This window comes from Canis lupus, chromosome 15 (assembly GCF_003254725.2).
Source record: "Canis lupus dingo isolate Sandy chromosome 15, ASM325472v2, whole genome shotgun sequence".
Lineage (NCBI taxonomy): Eukaryota > Metazoa > Chordata > Mammalia > Carnivora > Canidae > Canis > Canis lupus.
The window spans coordinates 52,048,395-52,066,889 of NC_064257.1; the positions used below are offsets into that span (position 1 = coordinate 52,048,395).

At 36.7% G+C, this 18,495-nt stretch overlaps 1 protein-coding gene across 1 annotated transcript in view; it reads right to left on the minus strand.

Moving 5' to 3' along the window:
* Positions 1-18,495, minus strand: part of DCHS2 (dachsous cadherin-related 2) — a 193,207-nt gene that overhangs the window by 40,578 nt on the left and 134,134 nt on the right. The window contains exons 4-9 of the mRNA XM_035698787.2: positions 12,876-13,112; positions 10,740-11,756; positions 7,786-7,973; positions 6,365-6,464; positions 2,707-2,864; positions 762-1,605 (exon numbers count right to left, since the gene is read on the minus strand). Of these exons, the coding sequence (XP_035554680.2) occupies positions 762-1,605; positions 2,707-2,864; positions 6,365-6,464; positions 7,786-7,973; positions 10,740-11,756; positions 12,876-13,112 (2,544 nt within the window). The remainder of the gene's footprint in view (positions 1-761; positions 1,606-2,706; positions 2,865-6,364; positions 6,465-7,785; positions 7,974-10,739; positions 11,757-12,875; positions 13,113-18,495) is intronic.

The following is an 18,495-nucleotide window of genomic DNA, read 5'->3' on the forward strand; positions in this document are numbered from 1 at the left end:
GCATCTGAGATGTTTTTGTCTAAGACTCTCTAGTTTTGAGAGAATGAGATGGTAGTCCATCTCTTCCATATCTCCTAAAAATCAGGTTGAGGGATGTTCATTTCCAATTTCACAAGAATGATACTTTATACATGTAGCTTTCCATCAAACTGCATCAGAACTTTTAGTAGATGTTATCTGGCAACATGGTGACAGCAAGACAAGTGAAGTGACATTTCTACAGTGTGGACAGTGAATAAATGCCTCTGCAAAAAAATAAAATGTTACAGCTGATGTGAGAAGTAAAGCTCCTAATGCCCAAATCAACCCAACCATTTAGAGATACAGTATTTCCAACTATTTACAAATGTATATTCGTACGATCTTAAAGATAAGTTTCCATTCTAAAGTCTTTGAATAATGCTGATGGTTAGTCACATTCTGCCTTGATTCATTTTGGTCCCATCTTCTACCCTGAGAGGACCACAGTGCAAAGTAGCAAACAAGTTTACTACAAGCAACAAACAAGTAGCAAACAAGTTTACTCACCCCATGAAATATGAGCTAGCCACAAAGCATCATCAATATTAGCAAGCAGGCCGATTACAGGTGGCTATTTGAGTACAACCTCTGTGCCTTTCCTATACATGAGTTAACCAGTAAATCAAGTCAAGTGTCTTTAAAGCTTACACATCTTGAGAACTGCCATTTTAACAGAGGAAAATGAAGAGGACAAATGTGAGCAAGCGATCAGAACTTTAACTGATAATGGCAGACAGTACCTGATGACTCATCTAGCATAAAGGCCATGTTTTCATTTCCTGAGAGGATACTGTACGTTATTCTTCCATTCCTTCCTTCATCTGGATCTTGAGCCATGATGTGGTGCACCAAAGAGCCTACCGTGGCATTCTCTTTGATGTGGGCAATGGGGAAAGACAGAAAAGTGGGGCTGTGGTCATTGACATCCAAAATCATGACCTTTGCCATCAGTGATCTCAGTCGCCGGTCTGTCACATTCACAGCCTGATCCGATGCAGTTATTGTCAGGATGACAGTTGGAACTCTCTCCCTGTCAAGGGGGGATGCAGTGACTAATGTGCCAAATGAAGGGTGAATGAGAAATGGACTCACTCCAGGGTGGTGGGATTCAATGAAGTACTGAATTCTACTGTTCAAAAAACTGCCATCCCCATCTTTGGCATTGAAGACATGCACCAGGGTCCCTATAGGGACATTCTCTTCTACGCTTATCACAATGAGCTCTTCTTGGAAAGATGGGGAATGGTCATTCTGATCCTCCACATCAATACTAAGGAAGACTGTGCTATTAAGGGGAGGGGTTTTGCTATGGTCTTTGGTAACCACCCTGAAAAGGTAATGAGATGTCATTTCATAATCAAGTTCCTTAGAAAGGAACAAGTCCCCTGTTGAGCTGTCAATTTCGAAGTGGCCATCCTTGTCATCTGCAGCAATACTAAAATGTAACTTTCTGTTCTGATGTTGTTGAAGGTGATCAGGTGACTTTACCAAACTCATTATTTTTGCAGGCTTCAAGTTTTCGGGTAAGACTAAGTGTCTAATATGCTGAGAAATGATAGCTCTCCCTTTAGATAATGGTATCACCTGAAATCAGAGTAGAAAGGAGCTGTTAATTCAGGGTCCTTTTAAACAGTTGAATCAATAGATGCGATGATACTATTTTGGAAGCTAGTTCCTTCCATTTGTATAATACGTGTATGTTAATTGGTGAGAAAATGTCTTTTTCAATGATAGAATCACATTATGTCTCTGAAGATTGAAAACTGCATAACATCTAGGAGATAAGAAAGTACAAAATTTTCCACTTCCCTGTTTGTTCTAATGTGTGAAATAAGGTTTGGTGAGACCATACTATAGTTAAGTTGAATTGTAGCTTTGTGATTCTCCAATGAGAATGTGGGATAAATGGTTCTCCAAATTACTCTAAATCCTAGAGACCAATATATCCATAATGACAACATCTGTGCACATTTATGTATCATGTGTCTTTGTTTATCTGAAACCAGAGCCTTGGAAATATTACGATACAGAATTTTCTCCTAACCCACATATCCTCAATCAATAAAGAATATAATTTGGAAACAAAACTCTTAGAGATATATATATTCTTGGTTATTATACATACCTTCACTAATATTACTGGTCATTATGTGCATGAGTAAAGAAATCTAGCTATGCACCAGTCATCTCATTTTTCACTGGTTAGTGTGAATTTTTCCTACAGTGAAGACTTCCCACAAGCTGTTTGCTCATTATGATTAAAGCAAAGCCTTAAAATATGGTTCTCAAGTGACTTTTCTAAATTTAAAAATAATTACAAAAAAACTATGTGATTTATTATGGACGACTTGTTTATATACAAGTTTCTCCTGCAAACTTACCAGGTCCTTGCAATTAGGAACAAGTAAAAGACAAGACACTTTTTTGTTCTTTATAAGCAAAGCAACATAAATGCCTAGGTAGTGATAAAGGTGAATATCTTGTCAGGAACTGTATAGTTAAAATGAAAAGTTATTGGGGTCTAATCATTTTTCAAGTGATGATAAAAAGACACAAAATCTGCAATGCTCTCTACGAATAGCATTAAGATGTTTAAGGTACCTTCACAGTACACATTTGTATAAAAATAAAACAAAAAGCTTCTGAACATTTTTTCCACACTTTATGGTGACGATGGAACATTACCTGGATATTAATGACTGCCTGGCCTTGAAGAGGAGGCACTCCCTGGTCACTGGCAATTACAGTCATCCTGTAGGAAGGTCTATAATCATATGAAAGGATTGTGGTAGTTCTTATTTCACCACTGTTGGCATCAATCTTGAAGTGATCAGAACTGTCTTCTATACACATACACACACAAATTAAGAAATTGATGTTAACCGACGATGCAGAAAACAGAGAATCTACATATACCTGTGATAATTTGGAAGATTTGCTCCTTTTAAGCTCTGTGAGTGTATGAACATAAAATAATATTGAACATAGAGACAGGAAACATGACAGATTTTAAATGTTTTATTATGGAAAAACTCCAACATATATAAAAGTAGATGGAATGACATAGTGAACCCTTATGTGCCTGTCACCTCGCTTCAATAATTATCAACTCATGACCAATCCTTCTTCCCTACTCATTCCTCTTTACCATTCTCTTTTGAAGCAAATCCCAGATATCCTATCATTGGAACAGTTCATTATGGAAAATCAGGATAAATGCTTGATGTTAAGCTTTTATTTAATAGTGTTCAAAATAATGGATTGGTTCACTAACATCCTCCTGCATTCTAACTATGATCATTAAAAGTTTGTTTAGTTTCTATTTTAAGAATCATAAGCATGAATTTAAACACATTAGCAGTGTTGAACACTAAATCTGAGACTATGTACTATATGTTGGCTAATTGAATTTAAATTAAAAAAAATAAAATAAACACATTAGCAGAGTTTCAATCTATTGACATAATTATTCTTATCAATGCTCAAATTGTCCCATCTTTGAATATTGGAATCCTCTTGAAGTTAATTCCCAAACTTTTCCTATATGATCCTAGTAGTCTTTAGTAGCCTCCTTACATCTGGTGTGACAAAATGGTACAGACGCATCTTGTAAATTTCTTGTCCAAGACCTGGAGTCAGCCATTTTCTTCAAGGACTCCTGGTTCCTTTTGATGGAACACGTTGTTAGGAGGCCATACTCTGAACATGAGAGGGTGCTTATTGCTTCCGGCCAGTCATTGTTTCTAGGCCTTTTTCAGTGGACAGAGAATACACACATGCACACACTAAAATATATCATAAATTCATACTGGTACTTCTAATCAAATTGATTATACAGGGTTTTATGCTGTTGTTGTTAAATAACAGGCTTATATTCTTTAATAAAATCTAAACACTTCAAACAACCCCAAAAAAACTCAAGACAAAGCCTCAGCTAGTGTCTCTCTCTCATCACTTTGTTCCAGTTTGATGAATCATTATCACAGAATAGATAATTTACCAGTTATAAGAAATATAAAGACAAATAAGAAAGAACTCTTGCCCTTAAGAAAGAGGGTAGAGCAGGAAATTATGTAACATCTCTTAGTTGTGATTTATATGCTTTGATCCATTTATTCATTTTGACATCAATAATGAAATTTTGATAAATGTTATATCTGTATTTGTTTACATTATTTTATTTAATTTCTTTTCTTTCTTTTATTTCTTTTTAGAGAAAGAGAGCACATGAGCTGGGGGGAGGGTCAGAGAGAGGATATAGAGAATCCAAAACAGACTCCATGCTAAGCGTGGAGTCTGACATAGGGCTTGATCTCCCAACCCTGGGATCATGACCTGGGCCAAAATCAAGAGTTGGACACTTAACTGACTAAGCCACCAACCACTCTGTATTATATTTATTTTTAACTCATTATGTTTTTCTTACATTTTATAGTTGGCTCTATTTAGCAACTGGATGAAGTAAAAGCAATGGTATAAATAACATAATATATACCATCATATTTTTTATATTGCTACACCCCAAGTATCATTTAAAAGCTAATTTTAAAAAATTTTCAACATTTGAAAATATATGATGAACCATGAAAACATTTCCAAATTAGTGAATTCCCCAAATTCTTCAAAAATTTTAAATAAATAACATAGTATCACTACCTCAGATGATCTGGGTATACCCCCAAGTCTCATTCCCCTCCTTCTTCCCTGTATCTAGCCTCTTTTCTAAAGTGGTGGTTTATTTTTCTAGTCCATATATTCATGAATAACATATAACCTGGTTTTGTTTCTTTCTAAATAATGGTATTATAGCAGGATTATATTTTAATATACTAATTTCTCTCTTTGTGTGTGTGTGTGTATGCAACAGGCTCATTACCATTGAATATGTTGCCTTTAGGATCTTGAACTTTCCCAAGCATGAACGTAATATGCTTTTCACTTTTTTGTTTAAAATCCTTTGCTAATATTTCATAATTTTCTATATAGAGGTCTTGAATGTCTATTATTGAAATTTTCCTCCGTATACTCCTTTTAGGATGTTCCTGTTTTGGGGGGCTTTAAAACATATAATGTGAGGGGCTCCCTTTAAGAAAAATGGGACAATATTACAAATATAAATTGTCTGCTCACCCTTACTGTCATCCAGAGTTAGCTCTTCAAGTAAAGGGACCTGAAACTTAAACTTTATTACTTCATAGTAAATCTGCCTCAATACCCTGTTAATGGTGAGCAAGATCTTTGAAAATATGCTTTAGTTTGTAAAATGCTAGCAATTTTTGGGGGGGTGCCTGGGTGGTTTAGTTGGTTGAGTAATGGACTCTTGGTTTCAGCTCAGTTCATGATCTCAGGGTCGTGAGATTGAGCCCTCTGTTGGGTTTGGCACTCGGCAGAGTATCTGCTTGGGAATCTCTCTCCCTGCCCCTCCCCCTCTTCTCTCTTTCTCTCTAAAATACATAAATCTTTGGGGCACCTGGGTGGCTTAGTGGTTGAGCATCTGCCTTTGGCTCGTGATCCCCGTGTCCTGGGATCAAGTTCTGAATAAGGCTTCTCACAGGGAGGCTGCTTCTCCCCCTGCATATGTATCTGTCTCTCTCTCTCTCTCTGTGTCTCTCATGAATAAATAATAAAATCTTTAAGAAAAAAGTTAAAAAAAAACTTTGAAAATATAAATAAAATGATAGTGATTTTTTAAAAGATTTTATTTATTTATTTATTGAGATAAAGAGATAACGTTGGGAGCAAGAGATAGCATTATGTCACATTTTGTGACAAACATGACAAAGCAACAAAAATCTTTAAAAATATTTTAAAATGCAATGCCAACTAAAGGTAATCATCAGAATAAATCTGAGATCTGTGCATTCTAAAAGGAAAACATAAACATGAGACTTTTTCAATGAAGCTCCAACATACACTCCTATATAGGTACTGTGACATTTTCTAAGTATGATTTACTTTGACCTTAAGGATATTTAGTCTTCATAGAGATTCATGGATATTTAGCATTCACAATCATATTTCTTTATACTTAATATCAATTTTAATTCACTACTACTTTAATTTTAATAAAAGTATATTTGTATTTCAGATTATTGAAAATGATCCATTTAAGATGGATGTTTGGTTGGTTTCTATTTAAGACAGAAAAACTACTATAATTTTATATTAAACTTTTAAGTTATTTAAAAGTGAAGGTGATTCTGAATAATCACAAATGCATTTTTTTTTTTTGGTACCTGGTATTGTTTGCAACATTAACCATTTTCCCAGAAGAGGATAGATAGTTGGAAGACAAAGAGGAAATTCTAAAAGCTCCTAATCCTTTATGAGGGGTGACTTTTACCTGAAGATACTGAATATACAACTTCTGCATTGTTTCCTTCATCAAAATCCTTTGCAAACACAGTTGTAACCAACATATTTACTGGTTGGCCTTCCAGAACCTATCATTAAAACAAATGGTTTAAAAATTAGTGAAATTTTAGAAAGAAATATGAACCTTTAAGTGAAAGAACATGTTGCTATTAAGCTTCTTAAAAACTATGTTAAAATCCACCCACAACTCAAATATCTACAGTATAAAAGCTTTATATGTGCAAATCCATGAAAAGAAACAACACTACAAATTTGAATAAATTTGTTCAAATTCAGTTTGGGCAACTTATCTGCAGCATTTGAATTAATTTTGAGAAAAAAATCAAATTGACTAAATAATCTTAGATTTTGTATATATTTTAAGATTTCTAGCATCTTCTCGTTTTTTAAAAGGTCCAAAATATGCTAAAGACAAATGTAAACCTTTTATTTCAGGAGACCCATCCCTTCAGGTAACATAACTTATTAGTCAACAGGAACTTTCATGGAATACTGAAATTTACATATGGAACTGAAATCCAAGTGTAGAGTCCTGCTACCATGTGCTATTTTAATGATATAATTAAAATCAAAATAATACTCCAATCAAAATGATTTGCTTTGATAGAATTTTCTTTAAATACAGCTTTGGAAGATGACTTTAAAGTTATTAACTGTCTCAGAGCCTTTTTTGAGTTGTTCAATATACATATCTGAATACAATTTGAATGTCCAATTCAGTTGTTTTGGAGCAACAGCTTCCAAACCCTTTATTCAAATAACCTATTAATTAAACAAGTATAAATACCTCCAAGATCTATTTATTAATTATGTACATGAACAAACATTCTAATTTATTATGTATACGATAAGACATAGAAAATATGGAAATGAAAAAGATGAAATAATATAAATGTAAATAGAAATTTCCACATGTGCTACCAAAGATTGAATTTTGTAATCTCTGGTTGTGTGTCTTTCTACTTTAGAGGTAAAGATTGCTCCCTTATATTTAACTAACCAGCTTAGAGATGTGTACCAGTTGCCCATAAGGAGATCTTCATAAAGATATGCATGCAAATTACTGGAAAAACAATCCATTATCTGAGCATTACTGGTAATGAGGCACCATTATGTTTGCAAACAACAGTCAAAACTACATTATCATAAAACTAGATGTGTGATCCCAAATAACACATATGACCATTTTATTTTTTCTTAATTTGTGGAGCTTTGTGCATTTTTGTTTTTGTTTTTGACTCGTGCACAATTTCTAGATCTTCTGGAAATGTATGCATTGCCACACCAACACTGATTTGCTAAATTCACACTTTTTACCACAAGATGGTGCTCAAAACAAACAACTAAGAATATTACAAAATCATTGCAAGGCTACTTCACTCCACAAACCTTGATGTGTAATTCCTTCCCAGGGAGACACTGTGGGAAATACGGCCTGTTATCATTGATGTCAGTAACTGAGACATAAACCACCATGGTGGCATTTCGTGGTGGGGAGCCATGATCAGTCACTAGGACAGTCACCTGATGGTGTACCTGATGCTCGTGATCCAATGCCACCCAACTGATAAATTCACCTAAGGAATACAGAGTAGAACAAAAGAGGCCATCACTATGTACTAAAATTACCACATCCAAGCTAATTCACAGGAAGGAAAACCAGATACAAAACTCAGAGTAAATGCACAGTTCTAAGTTGATGTACATTAGTAGTTTGGCTCGACTGCTAATTTTCTGAAGTTTCTCCTGAAAATGCCACTTTAAATTTGTCAAACTACCATCCACTATTTGAACTAAAAAAAATGAAGTCATAAAAATAAATGATAAAATATTCTGTGGGAATTGAGTAGTAATTTAGGAGATTTAAAATTACGATATATCCTTCTTCATACTCCTACACAGAATAACGAAAAGCATCCCAGCTCTGACATTACAAGTTCTGGGTTTGGACCCCAGTTTCTCCACCTCAGACATGGAAGGATCTCTCCTTAACCTACCTCTGAGGGCTACCAGAAACAAATACAATCTTACATTTAAAAATATTTTGTAAGCTGTAAATTATTACAAACGTGACAGTTGTTATCATTACTTTAAAATCATGCCAAAATACCTTCCTGAAAATCAAATACATTCTGTAGGCAATGGTTTGTCTTTGTAAATAGTTGTTTTTCATTATTATGTCACAAAACATATGTGAAGCAATGGATAGTGACTTCCCAGACGACTCAATGCTTTGCAAGCCTTATTGTCCATGTTCTTTCTCAGAACTGCTTTCTAGCAACCTTCCTCATGGTTCAGCCAGAGACTCAGGTATAAAATCATAGCTGCCTCTACCTGTTGCAAAGGACCATTGGAAGCCACATAGTCTCCCCCGACAGCCCAGCTGTAGAGTTCCACTGGTCATGGTTTCCCTCACCATTTATGGAAATATCTATTAGTGAGAAAGTCAATATGAAGGAACTTCTAGCTAACATTACCCTTTCTAAGATTGGTTTTACCCCCTTCATCCAAATGAAAGGACAGTAAAAACAAAGAATGAAATCAAGAACAGAAAGGAATATTCACAGTGGGTAAGTTGCTGAATTGCTGAGCTTAAATGCAGTGTTTACATATACATCTAGTATATAAGTTACATTTATATAGTATTTGCAAGAAGTGTGATTTTTAACAAAAGTCATCTACCCAACAACTGCATTTTAAAAGTGCCAAACTAATTCTCCTCTGAAAACACTAAATCCTGAATGGCAAGCAGCTTTTTATCCAATGAGCCAACTCTGATTGACAAGTAGCAGTATGGAGGTCAGTGGTGTTAAAGGCTTTGAAGCTCAGTCTGGAACTGGGCATGGGGACGCCAACACAGGCCTCCATGGGAGCTAGTCCCAGAGCACCCTCTGAGCTAGGCTCAGAGCACCAGGATGTGGAGATGTGGAAGACCAGCACACCTGCCATACTCAGAAGGGGGCCCTTGACCCCTGTATTGGCACACTGTACCCAGCCCTGGTGAACTGGAATCATTTGCAAGAAGGTAGTCTTGTAATCCCCTTCATAGGCTTTAACTCTTTCCCTCTCAGAGCAGGAATTATCTCTTCTATTCATGGTAAGGAAACTGAGCTCTGAGGTTAAGCTTCTTGCTTAAAGCCATACAGCAATTCTAGGAAAGGACACCTGGTCTTCTGAATCTGGACACAGGGCTAATTGTAGGATAGAGAAAACCATGGGGAAACCAACTGTATACTTTATTTAAAAAAAAATCAAGTGAAATAGAAGACCTTGGAAAACTACCTATGTGGTAGGTATGTGGTAGGTATGTAGGTAGGTATATGGTAGGTATGTAGGCATGTGGAAGTCAAGAGCCAGCAGATCATCCTGTACTGCTGTGCAGTTTGTGCCCTGCAGAGGGCGTCCCAGCTTGGGCGTGAATGGGAACTGAAATCCACTTAGCAGCCTTCTGGGCAAGTCATGTGCCCTGGTGTAAAGCTCCATCTGCTGGACGAAGGAGCACCTGTTCTTAATTCACACAACGGGCACTTTAAGGGAGTAAAGGCTTGAAGTTCATCAGAACTGAATTCAAATCCTGTCCCACCACGGGGCAGAGGGTACCAATTACAACATAAATGGTGCCTCCCGGAGTTGTACAAGTGATGGCCTCCTCTTACTTCCTTCTAGCTTCATAATCTAGGGCATGTTTTTTGAGCGGAGTCTCAGTTTCTACAGGCTGCATGGTTGCCATATGAACGTATTTTATTTGTAGGTGGTTGCAGAGTGAAATAAAATCTTTGTAAATTTCTGCAATATAAATTTTAAAATATAATAGCGTTTTAATATTTAGCTTCATAATGAAGACTTGAAAAAATACTCAGTGGAAATATTTGCCTCTTTCATCATGGTTCCCTTATCAGAATGAGAATAGGGAAATGCATCAATAGAGTGATTTTGCAATCTTACCTAATTGGATTTTTTTCTAGCTTTAGTTCAATAACATTTATAGTTTATGAAATATTATTTGGCATATTTTTAAAAAAATCTACAAGTGAAATAGAATGGTTGGGGGGATAATTAGACTTTGCATAGGGACTTATTTGGTCCAATCCTGACTGTACCTCTAATTCAGAATAAAAGCCATATACTGGCAATATGTGGGTGTGAGGCAAGAGAAGTATGAATCAATACAGGTAAAATTCTATTCAATTTTGACTTCATTTTAAAATCACAATTCTCTAACTGAATAAGGTATCTACTAAAAACTAATTTCAACTACATGTTTGTACTAATGTTATAACTAAAAGACTTGAGTTTTGTTAATTTCGATTTTAAAGGAGTAAGTGGAAGCTACAAAATGCTACCTGTATTAGGATTCATCTTGAAGAATTTTCCATCAGACAAAAGGAAATATGACAGCTGTCCATTCTTTCCCGAGTCTCTGTCAATTGCTGTAATTTTGCCTATTACCCCTTGGGGAACAGGGCTCTCCTCGACTTTCAAAAACAACACATCATGCAAGAAGGTAGGGGAATTGTCATTCTCATCCAGGACATGAACAATTACTGAAGTGCTCACATTTTGCGACAATCTGTCCTCCGGGATCCAGGCAAACACTCTAAAATTATATGTCTGTGTGGATTCATAGTCAAGCTGTCGTCGCAAATAAATCCAACCTGTGTAAGGATGGATGCCAAACACAGCAGAGTCTGTGTTGGGTTCCAGTGAGTACAGGAGCTGTGAGGTTGTGTGCTGTGGGCCAAGTGGGTAGGCCCGGATTTGCAGGATTTGGGTCATCAGTGAGAGAGACTCACTAACTTCCACTTGATAGACCAAGTTTTCAAAAGTCAAAGATGGGCTTTGCTCTCGTTCTTCAATTCCTACTGTCAGCACTAGCAGGGATGCCCGAGGAGGAATGCCCAGATCCTGGGCCATGAGTGTTAGTGTGCACTTCTGGGGCATGTCACTCCCCAGACTCTGATTGAGGTACACGACACCACGGCCCGAGTCAATGGCAAAGATGCTTGGGATCTGGCTTGCAATCGTATATCTGATGAATCCATTCTGCCCACTATCTTCGTCTTGTGCTCGGGCAAGGTACAATGCTGTGCCAGGCAGTGTGGTCTTGGATATTTTAACCTCATCGGAGGCTTTGGGAAATACTGGATGGTTGTCATTGACATCGATTACAGTTATGTTGACCTCTGTACTGCCGTAGGCTGGGGAGCTGCCAAGCTGGGCCTGTACTGTGAGCACAGCCACGGGCTGTGTTTCATGATCCAGAGGCTTCTGGGTTCGAATGATGCCCAGCCATGGGTGAATAGAGAACTTTCTGTCCACATCACCAGAGGAGATTCTATAGAAAATTGGCTCTGAAGAATCTGGAAAAGAAAGGTTGGGGGTGGGGGAAATAAAAAGAATAAAAAGAGAGAAACAAAAAAAAGCAATCCCCATATGCACTTACTGGAAACACTGAAAACTTAAAGCATATATATATATATATATATATATATATATATATATATATACACATATATATATACACACATACTATATCCATGGAAAACACTATGTGATATCTTAAATCTTCCTTCAAAATATACTGAAAAATGGACAAGTAGTTAAGATATATTAGCAGACAAAGGTAGTATCCAATGGACAAGGAGCAAGCCACAGGTTTCACTACCTTCCTTTCAATCATTTTGCATTAAGTAAAAGGGAAAGATATTCAGAAAATAATATGGATCCCTGTTTTACATATTTGGGGAAGCCAAGTTAAGCTTATGCTTGATGCTTCTCTATGATTACTACCTGTGAATGGCAAATATCCCCATCAAGATTAAGGGAAGGGAAAGAGGACAGGGAAGTAGCCTGTGAGCCTAACAAGATCTTTGGACAAATAATTCACTTCTAGGAATTTACCCTGCACAGAAACCTTTATAAGTTGTATGTGGATATTTGCTTGAGTCTTATTTGAACTAGCAAAAACTGACTATAAATCATTCAAATTAATAGAAAAAGGAAAATGTTTAAAGAAAACATGTTTATATCTAAGTCAAAATACTATGTAATCTTTTTTTTAATGAGACAGAATGATATCCAGTTACTTGAAAAACTATCCTTAATATATAAAAGTGTGGGGGGAGGGTAGTTGTCAAACCACAAATATAGTAGGATGTATTTTCATTAAAAAATTGAAAAGTGTGTGTGTGTGTGTGCGTGCACACGTGTATGTTTGGAGGAATGGGTTATAGATGCATATTTTCTACATTATAATCATTCTGTATTGTTTTAGACTTTTAAAAGTATCTATTACTTTTTTTGATTAGGAAAAAATGTAGGATAGGAATAATGTTGAAACAACAAAGCAAGCCACAGATCCTGTGGTCTTCATTCTTCTTGCATGGAGAAAGGAAAAGATTTATTCAAGATTACACAGCCTAAGAAAACACAGGAAATGTTCCAATAATGGATTTTAACAGAGTATAAGAAGTACTTACTCAAGGACTCTTTTGCTTTCACTGTTCCCACAGGACTGTCTTCAGGTACATCTTCATAAACTGAGAAAGTATACTTAGGACTTTCAAATTCAGCAGGTGCCAGTGTTGTCTGAAGAATGTGTATAGTGATGTCAGCATTAATGAGAGATGTGAGCCCGCCGCCATCTCGAGCACAGACCATCAACAAAAGTGTAGTAGATTCCAAATGACTAAGAGTTGACGTTAAGTAAAGAATTCCTGGTTAGGAGAGAGAGAGAATTAAAAAGCACAGAGCATGCAATACACACTGATAAGCAACAGTAACACTGGATCTGCGAATTCTATTGTGATGATTAATTTTATGTCAACTTGACTGGGGCATGGGGTGTCCAAACATCTGGTCAAATGTTATGTTGTATGTTTCTGTGATGATGTTTTGGATGAGATTAACATTTAAGTGGGCAGACTAATTCAAGCAGATTGTCCTCCTTCATGTGGCTGGGCCTCACTAAATCAATTGAAGGTCTAAATACAATGCAAAGACTGACCCTTCCCTGAGTAATGGCGATTCCTCATGCCTGACTGCCTTTGAAATGAGACATTAGTTTTTTTCCTGCTTTCAGTATTATACTGAAACATCAGCTCTTCCTAAGACTTGAGACTGCCAGCATCAGACTGAAACTACACCACTGGTTCTCCTGGGTCTCCAGGTGACCACCTCACTTGCAGATCTGGGATCTGTTTGCCTCCATAATCACATGAGCTAATTCCTTATAATAAATCTCTTTATATCTACATATATCATCTATCTATCTCTATCATCTATCTGCCTATTTATTATCTCTCTCTTTTATCAGTTCCAGTTTCCTGGAGAACCCTAATACATCTACTTTCCAATCCAAGAACTTGAGCCTATTTGCAAAATTATGGTCCAAATTCTGTTAGGTAATCGATATTTTCCTAGAGCTTAAACATTAGCCATCTTGGAAGTATATCAGTTCAGCAGTAAAGACAAATTGTGTTGCCTCTGTTAGGCCTTACAATCATATCACCAGCCCAGGATGATGGAATAGCAGAGCACGACCCCATAATCCAATGTAATTTTTGTTGTTGTTGTTTAAAAGTTCTGTATTGTGTTATATAAACTGTCTTCATATACAAGTACATAAGTGAAAGACTGCTCTCTTCCTTCTCCTGTCCCCCAAACATCACAGTAGACCAATTCTTGCTATTATATGATAAAGTTAAAACATACCCCTTCCTGAATTCTAAACAGCTCATTCTAGACACTAGCTTCTAAATTTTTTAACTTAACAATCTGGCACAGGCATGAACAGTTCTGGTGCTTTTACACTTGTCCCTGAATGTTTCTCTCTCCAAAGTTCCAAGCACTAATTGATTTGAATGGCCTCAAATTGGATAAACCTGACTCCTCAGCTAATGGAGGACTGTAGGGTGGTCATGATCTGCCCAGGCATCAGGATCCTAAACCTATGGAATGAAACTACAATGTCATCTTCTGAGGATTTGACACCTGACCTGAACTAGATGGTTTAGGGCAGCTCTCTTTTTCAACTGGCTCTATCTTTGTTGGTGAGAAGGTATAATGTCAACAGTTTGGGGTAAGAAAACTTGAATAAGTGTTAAAACTGTGACAGTAGGGGGGGATTTGTGGGGGGTGCCTGGTTGGCTTAGTTGGTTAAGCACCTGACTTCAGTTCAGGTCATGATCCTGGGGTCCTGGGGTTGAGCCTCGCTGGGATCCCTGCTCAGCGGGGAGTCTGCTTCTCTTTCTCCCTCTGACCCTCCTCCTACTCATCATGCTCTCTCTCTCTAATAAATAAAAATATTTTTAAAATAAATGCTAAAACCATGGGAACAAGAATGGCAAGTTAGGCTGGTGTACATAGTGTGGGTGAGAAGAGAAGGTGTGAATGGTTGAGTTGGGGAGGGATCCAGTAATGCTGAGGAAACCAGTTATTTAATATTATTAAAACCACCCTTTCATATGCCAGTTTGAAAACAGATATAACAGATATTTCAGAAATGAACATGTTAGTTTTTTTTTTAAAGAGAAAGAAAAAAAAAACTACAAACTTATCACATGAATTTACATACAAATAAATGTAGTTGAACTTTGTGGAGCCTATCACAATATAATTGGCCAGGATAGTCAAATGAAGGAATAGTACAGTTTTTGCCATTCTATGAGAAGCTGGCCAAAACATCTGAATTGTCAGCTTTCTAGACGTAAAAAAAGATGATATCCATTCAGATTTTTTTTTCTTTCTTTTAAGTCAAATCTGTCCTCTCACAACTCCAACTCCTGGTTTTCTATTTCTATTAGAAATTTAATGAAACATAATTAAATTATAATTATTAATGTTTCTCTATTGATAACACATCATCAATAACTGAAGTCAAATATCTTGTCTGACCTGCTCTGGTCTACATGGTCTATGATCTACATAACCCATTTTCTGTAGCAGTTCCTTATCTAACATGATTTTAGGCCCTTTCACTCATGACTCATTTCTCCTGAGCATGCACCAAGTTGACTGGTGAACACATGGTTCCAGCTACAATCTATCACAAAAAAGAGTATAAACACTTTTCATTGGAATATTTTTAAAATATTAATGTAACCAAGGATTATTACACCAGCTATAGCAGCCATATTAAAATTTGGGTTTATACTGATTTGGTGATCCACCAAAGCACTCCATAATTATCACATAAATTTCTAAGTCAGATTTTTCCTATCTGTTACCGATGAGCTTTAAAAATTCTTTATTGTTAAAGTCTATGCTTGGTTAAAAAAAATAAGAACCCAAATAATACAAAAGTGTCTGACTACAAAAGAAAATGAAAAGTCCCTCCACCCCCAATCATCCCTACTTCCTGGGCATATAGTCTTCCAGAGTTAACTCAGTTCCAATTACAGAGAAATTTTTTAAGAGTTTCATTTTGCACCCTTGATGATTATGACAATGAAGAGATTAATGTCTGCCTCAACTGGACCACAACTTGGTCTTCCTGAATCCAGAAGACTCCTTCTGAACCATTTTTCAGGCGTGTATTAGAATAGGCTTCCTAAATCCACATCTAGATATGTTGGTGCCTCCCCAGGTTTTCAGGATGAAGTTCAAATGTCTTATCTCTATTGACCAAGTTGTTGGTAAATGAGCCCTTTCCAACTCTGTAACCCATCTCTGGGCAGTCCTTTTTGTCTCAGGCACAAATAGTTTATAAATATAAACTATTTGTAAATATAAAGTTTATAAATATAAACTATTTATAATTTCCAGGATAGACTTTGCTCTTTTTCATTTGGATTGCTTCATCCTCTTCCTAGAACAACTTCTTGATCTTCTCTGACCTCTAGTCACATTTTGAAGCACCGTTTACATTTTGTCTGGTACAGGTGGGATTCATAGACCCTCCACTTTTATTTTATTTTATTTTTTTAAAATTTATTATTTTTTAATTTCATTTATTTATTCATGAGAGACACAGAGAGAGAGAGGCAGAGACACAGGCAGAGGGAGAAGCAGGAGCCATGCAAGGAGCCCGATGTGGGACTCGATCCCCACTCTCCAGGATCACACCCTGGGCTGCAGGCCGCGCTAAACCGCTGCGCCACCGGGGCCACCCCCACTTTGTTTTAGATCCACCTTCTACGATCCCACAGTGGCTTACATACACATGCTTATCATAAATTTAACATGTATTTTAATGAACAGTTTTGATCTTTCTTATTCATTTACGTGTTCTTTAATTGATGATTTATAATTAAAATCAAAAGACAACATTTTGAAAATATATAAACAACAATTTGGTATCCTAATAATAAGAGACGTGGCAGGAAGGGTTGAGGTAGAACTAAACAGACTCATGGGCTGTCTGCAAGAGGGAGGGACAGTGCCAGGAAGAGGAAGGCAGAGAAATAGACCCCCAAATCCAGGAGCCTGCATGATAGGAGGCTGAACCCCCATGATATTTGGCTTTGAAAACCAGAGGAGCTGAATTTCATGACTTCTTATAACTAGTGGGACCTAAAACCTGGAATTTTAAAAAATCAGCAAGATTGGGTCTGGGAGAGGTGGGAGGGTGAGAGGAAACTGAGTCCCCACCCTTAAAGAGTCAGTACAAGAAAAAATTGAATGGTTCAATCCATTGTGGTATATTAATACAATAGATTATTAATGTGGCATCTAAAAAGAATGAATATGCACGTTTTCACTTAAAAAATTTACACACTACATTTTACATGGGAAAAATACAGAACAATATGTAAAGTATAATCATAGACACTAACATATACTTTATTTGTATCCCTCCCAACACACACAAACAGAAAAATATACAGGAGGCAACATGGAAGGATCTGAACAATGATAAAAAGAGGTCAATGGGTTGAGATTATGGGACAGTTCATTTTCTACCTCATATTCCTATAGTTTTAATGAACATACGTGCTATGGACTGAATTGTGTCCCTTAAATATTCATATGTTGAAGTTCTAACCCCCGGTAGGGCTGCATTTGGAAGTAAGTAATTAAGGTTAAATGAGGACATAAGTGCAGAGCCCTGATCTTATAGGATCAGTATCCTCATACAAGGAGACATTAGAGAGCTCACTCTCTTTCCACCATGTGAAAGTAGAGAGGAGGCAACTGTCCACATGCCAGGAAGATCTCTCACCAGGAATCACATTGGCCAGCACTTTGATCACACACTTGCAGCTTTCAGAACTGTGAGAAATAAATTTCTGTTATTTAAGCCACTTTGTCATGTTTTGTGAGAGCAGCCTGAATGGACTAATATGTTAACTTTGAAATTATGGGCATATATGGGCATATATGGGCAGCCCAGGGCGTGGTCCTGGAGACCCGGAATCGAGTCCCACATCGGGCTCCCTGAGGGGAGCCTGCTTCTCCCTCTGCCTGTGTCTCTGCCTCTTTCTCTCTCTGTGTTTCTCATGAATAAATAGACAAAACCTTTAAAAAAAAGAATTACATATGTTAAAATATTAAAATATTCAGGAAAAGAAGATACATTTGTCATAAAAATATATCTACTACCTTCTTGTATAGGAAATGGATACTATACTGAAGATTTAGACTGGACATGAAAATGTGTGTCTTGAAAAATAACTGCCAGAACTCCTGCTCATTCAAATGTGAACTACCCTGTGAGGTTCAGCTCAAGTTCTATGGTCCTTAATTCCTTCCCTGAATACTCTAGAGTATTTTCCAGATCTCTCTTCTGAAGGCCTACACTCTCTATAGTCATTACTGTGATCAATAGATGGAGTTTGCCCTTAACATTTTGATTTCATGGAAGGCTAACATAAAATTATCTTAATAGGACACTGTGACTTTGTGACCTATAACCTTGATTGTACTTGAAATGTGAAAGTAGTCTCTTAAAAATAAGATAAACCAAAGGGTAGACTGATGAGTCTAGGAAAAGTAGAAAAAAAAGAGAGGCAAATGTTAGGTGCACAGATTCAGGAACAGTCCTCAGAAAAGAAGAGAGATTGTTAGCAAACAGACTTTCCTATTATTATTTTTTCAGACTGTTTATTTCACTCTCAATGAAAAGTAGAGTAATGCAGAGTGCTATAAGTCAATAGGCTT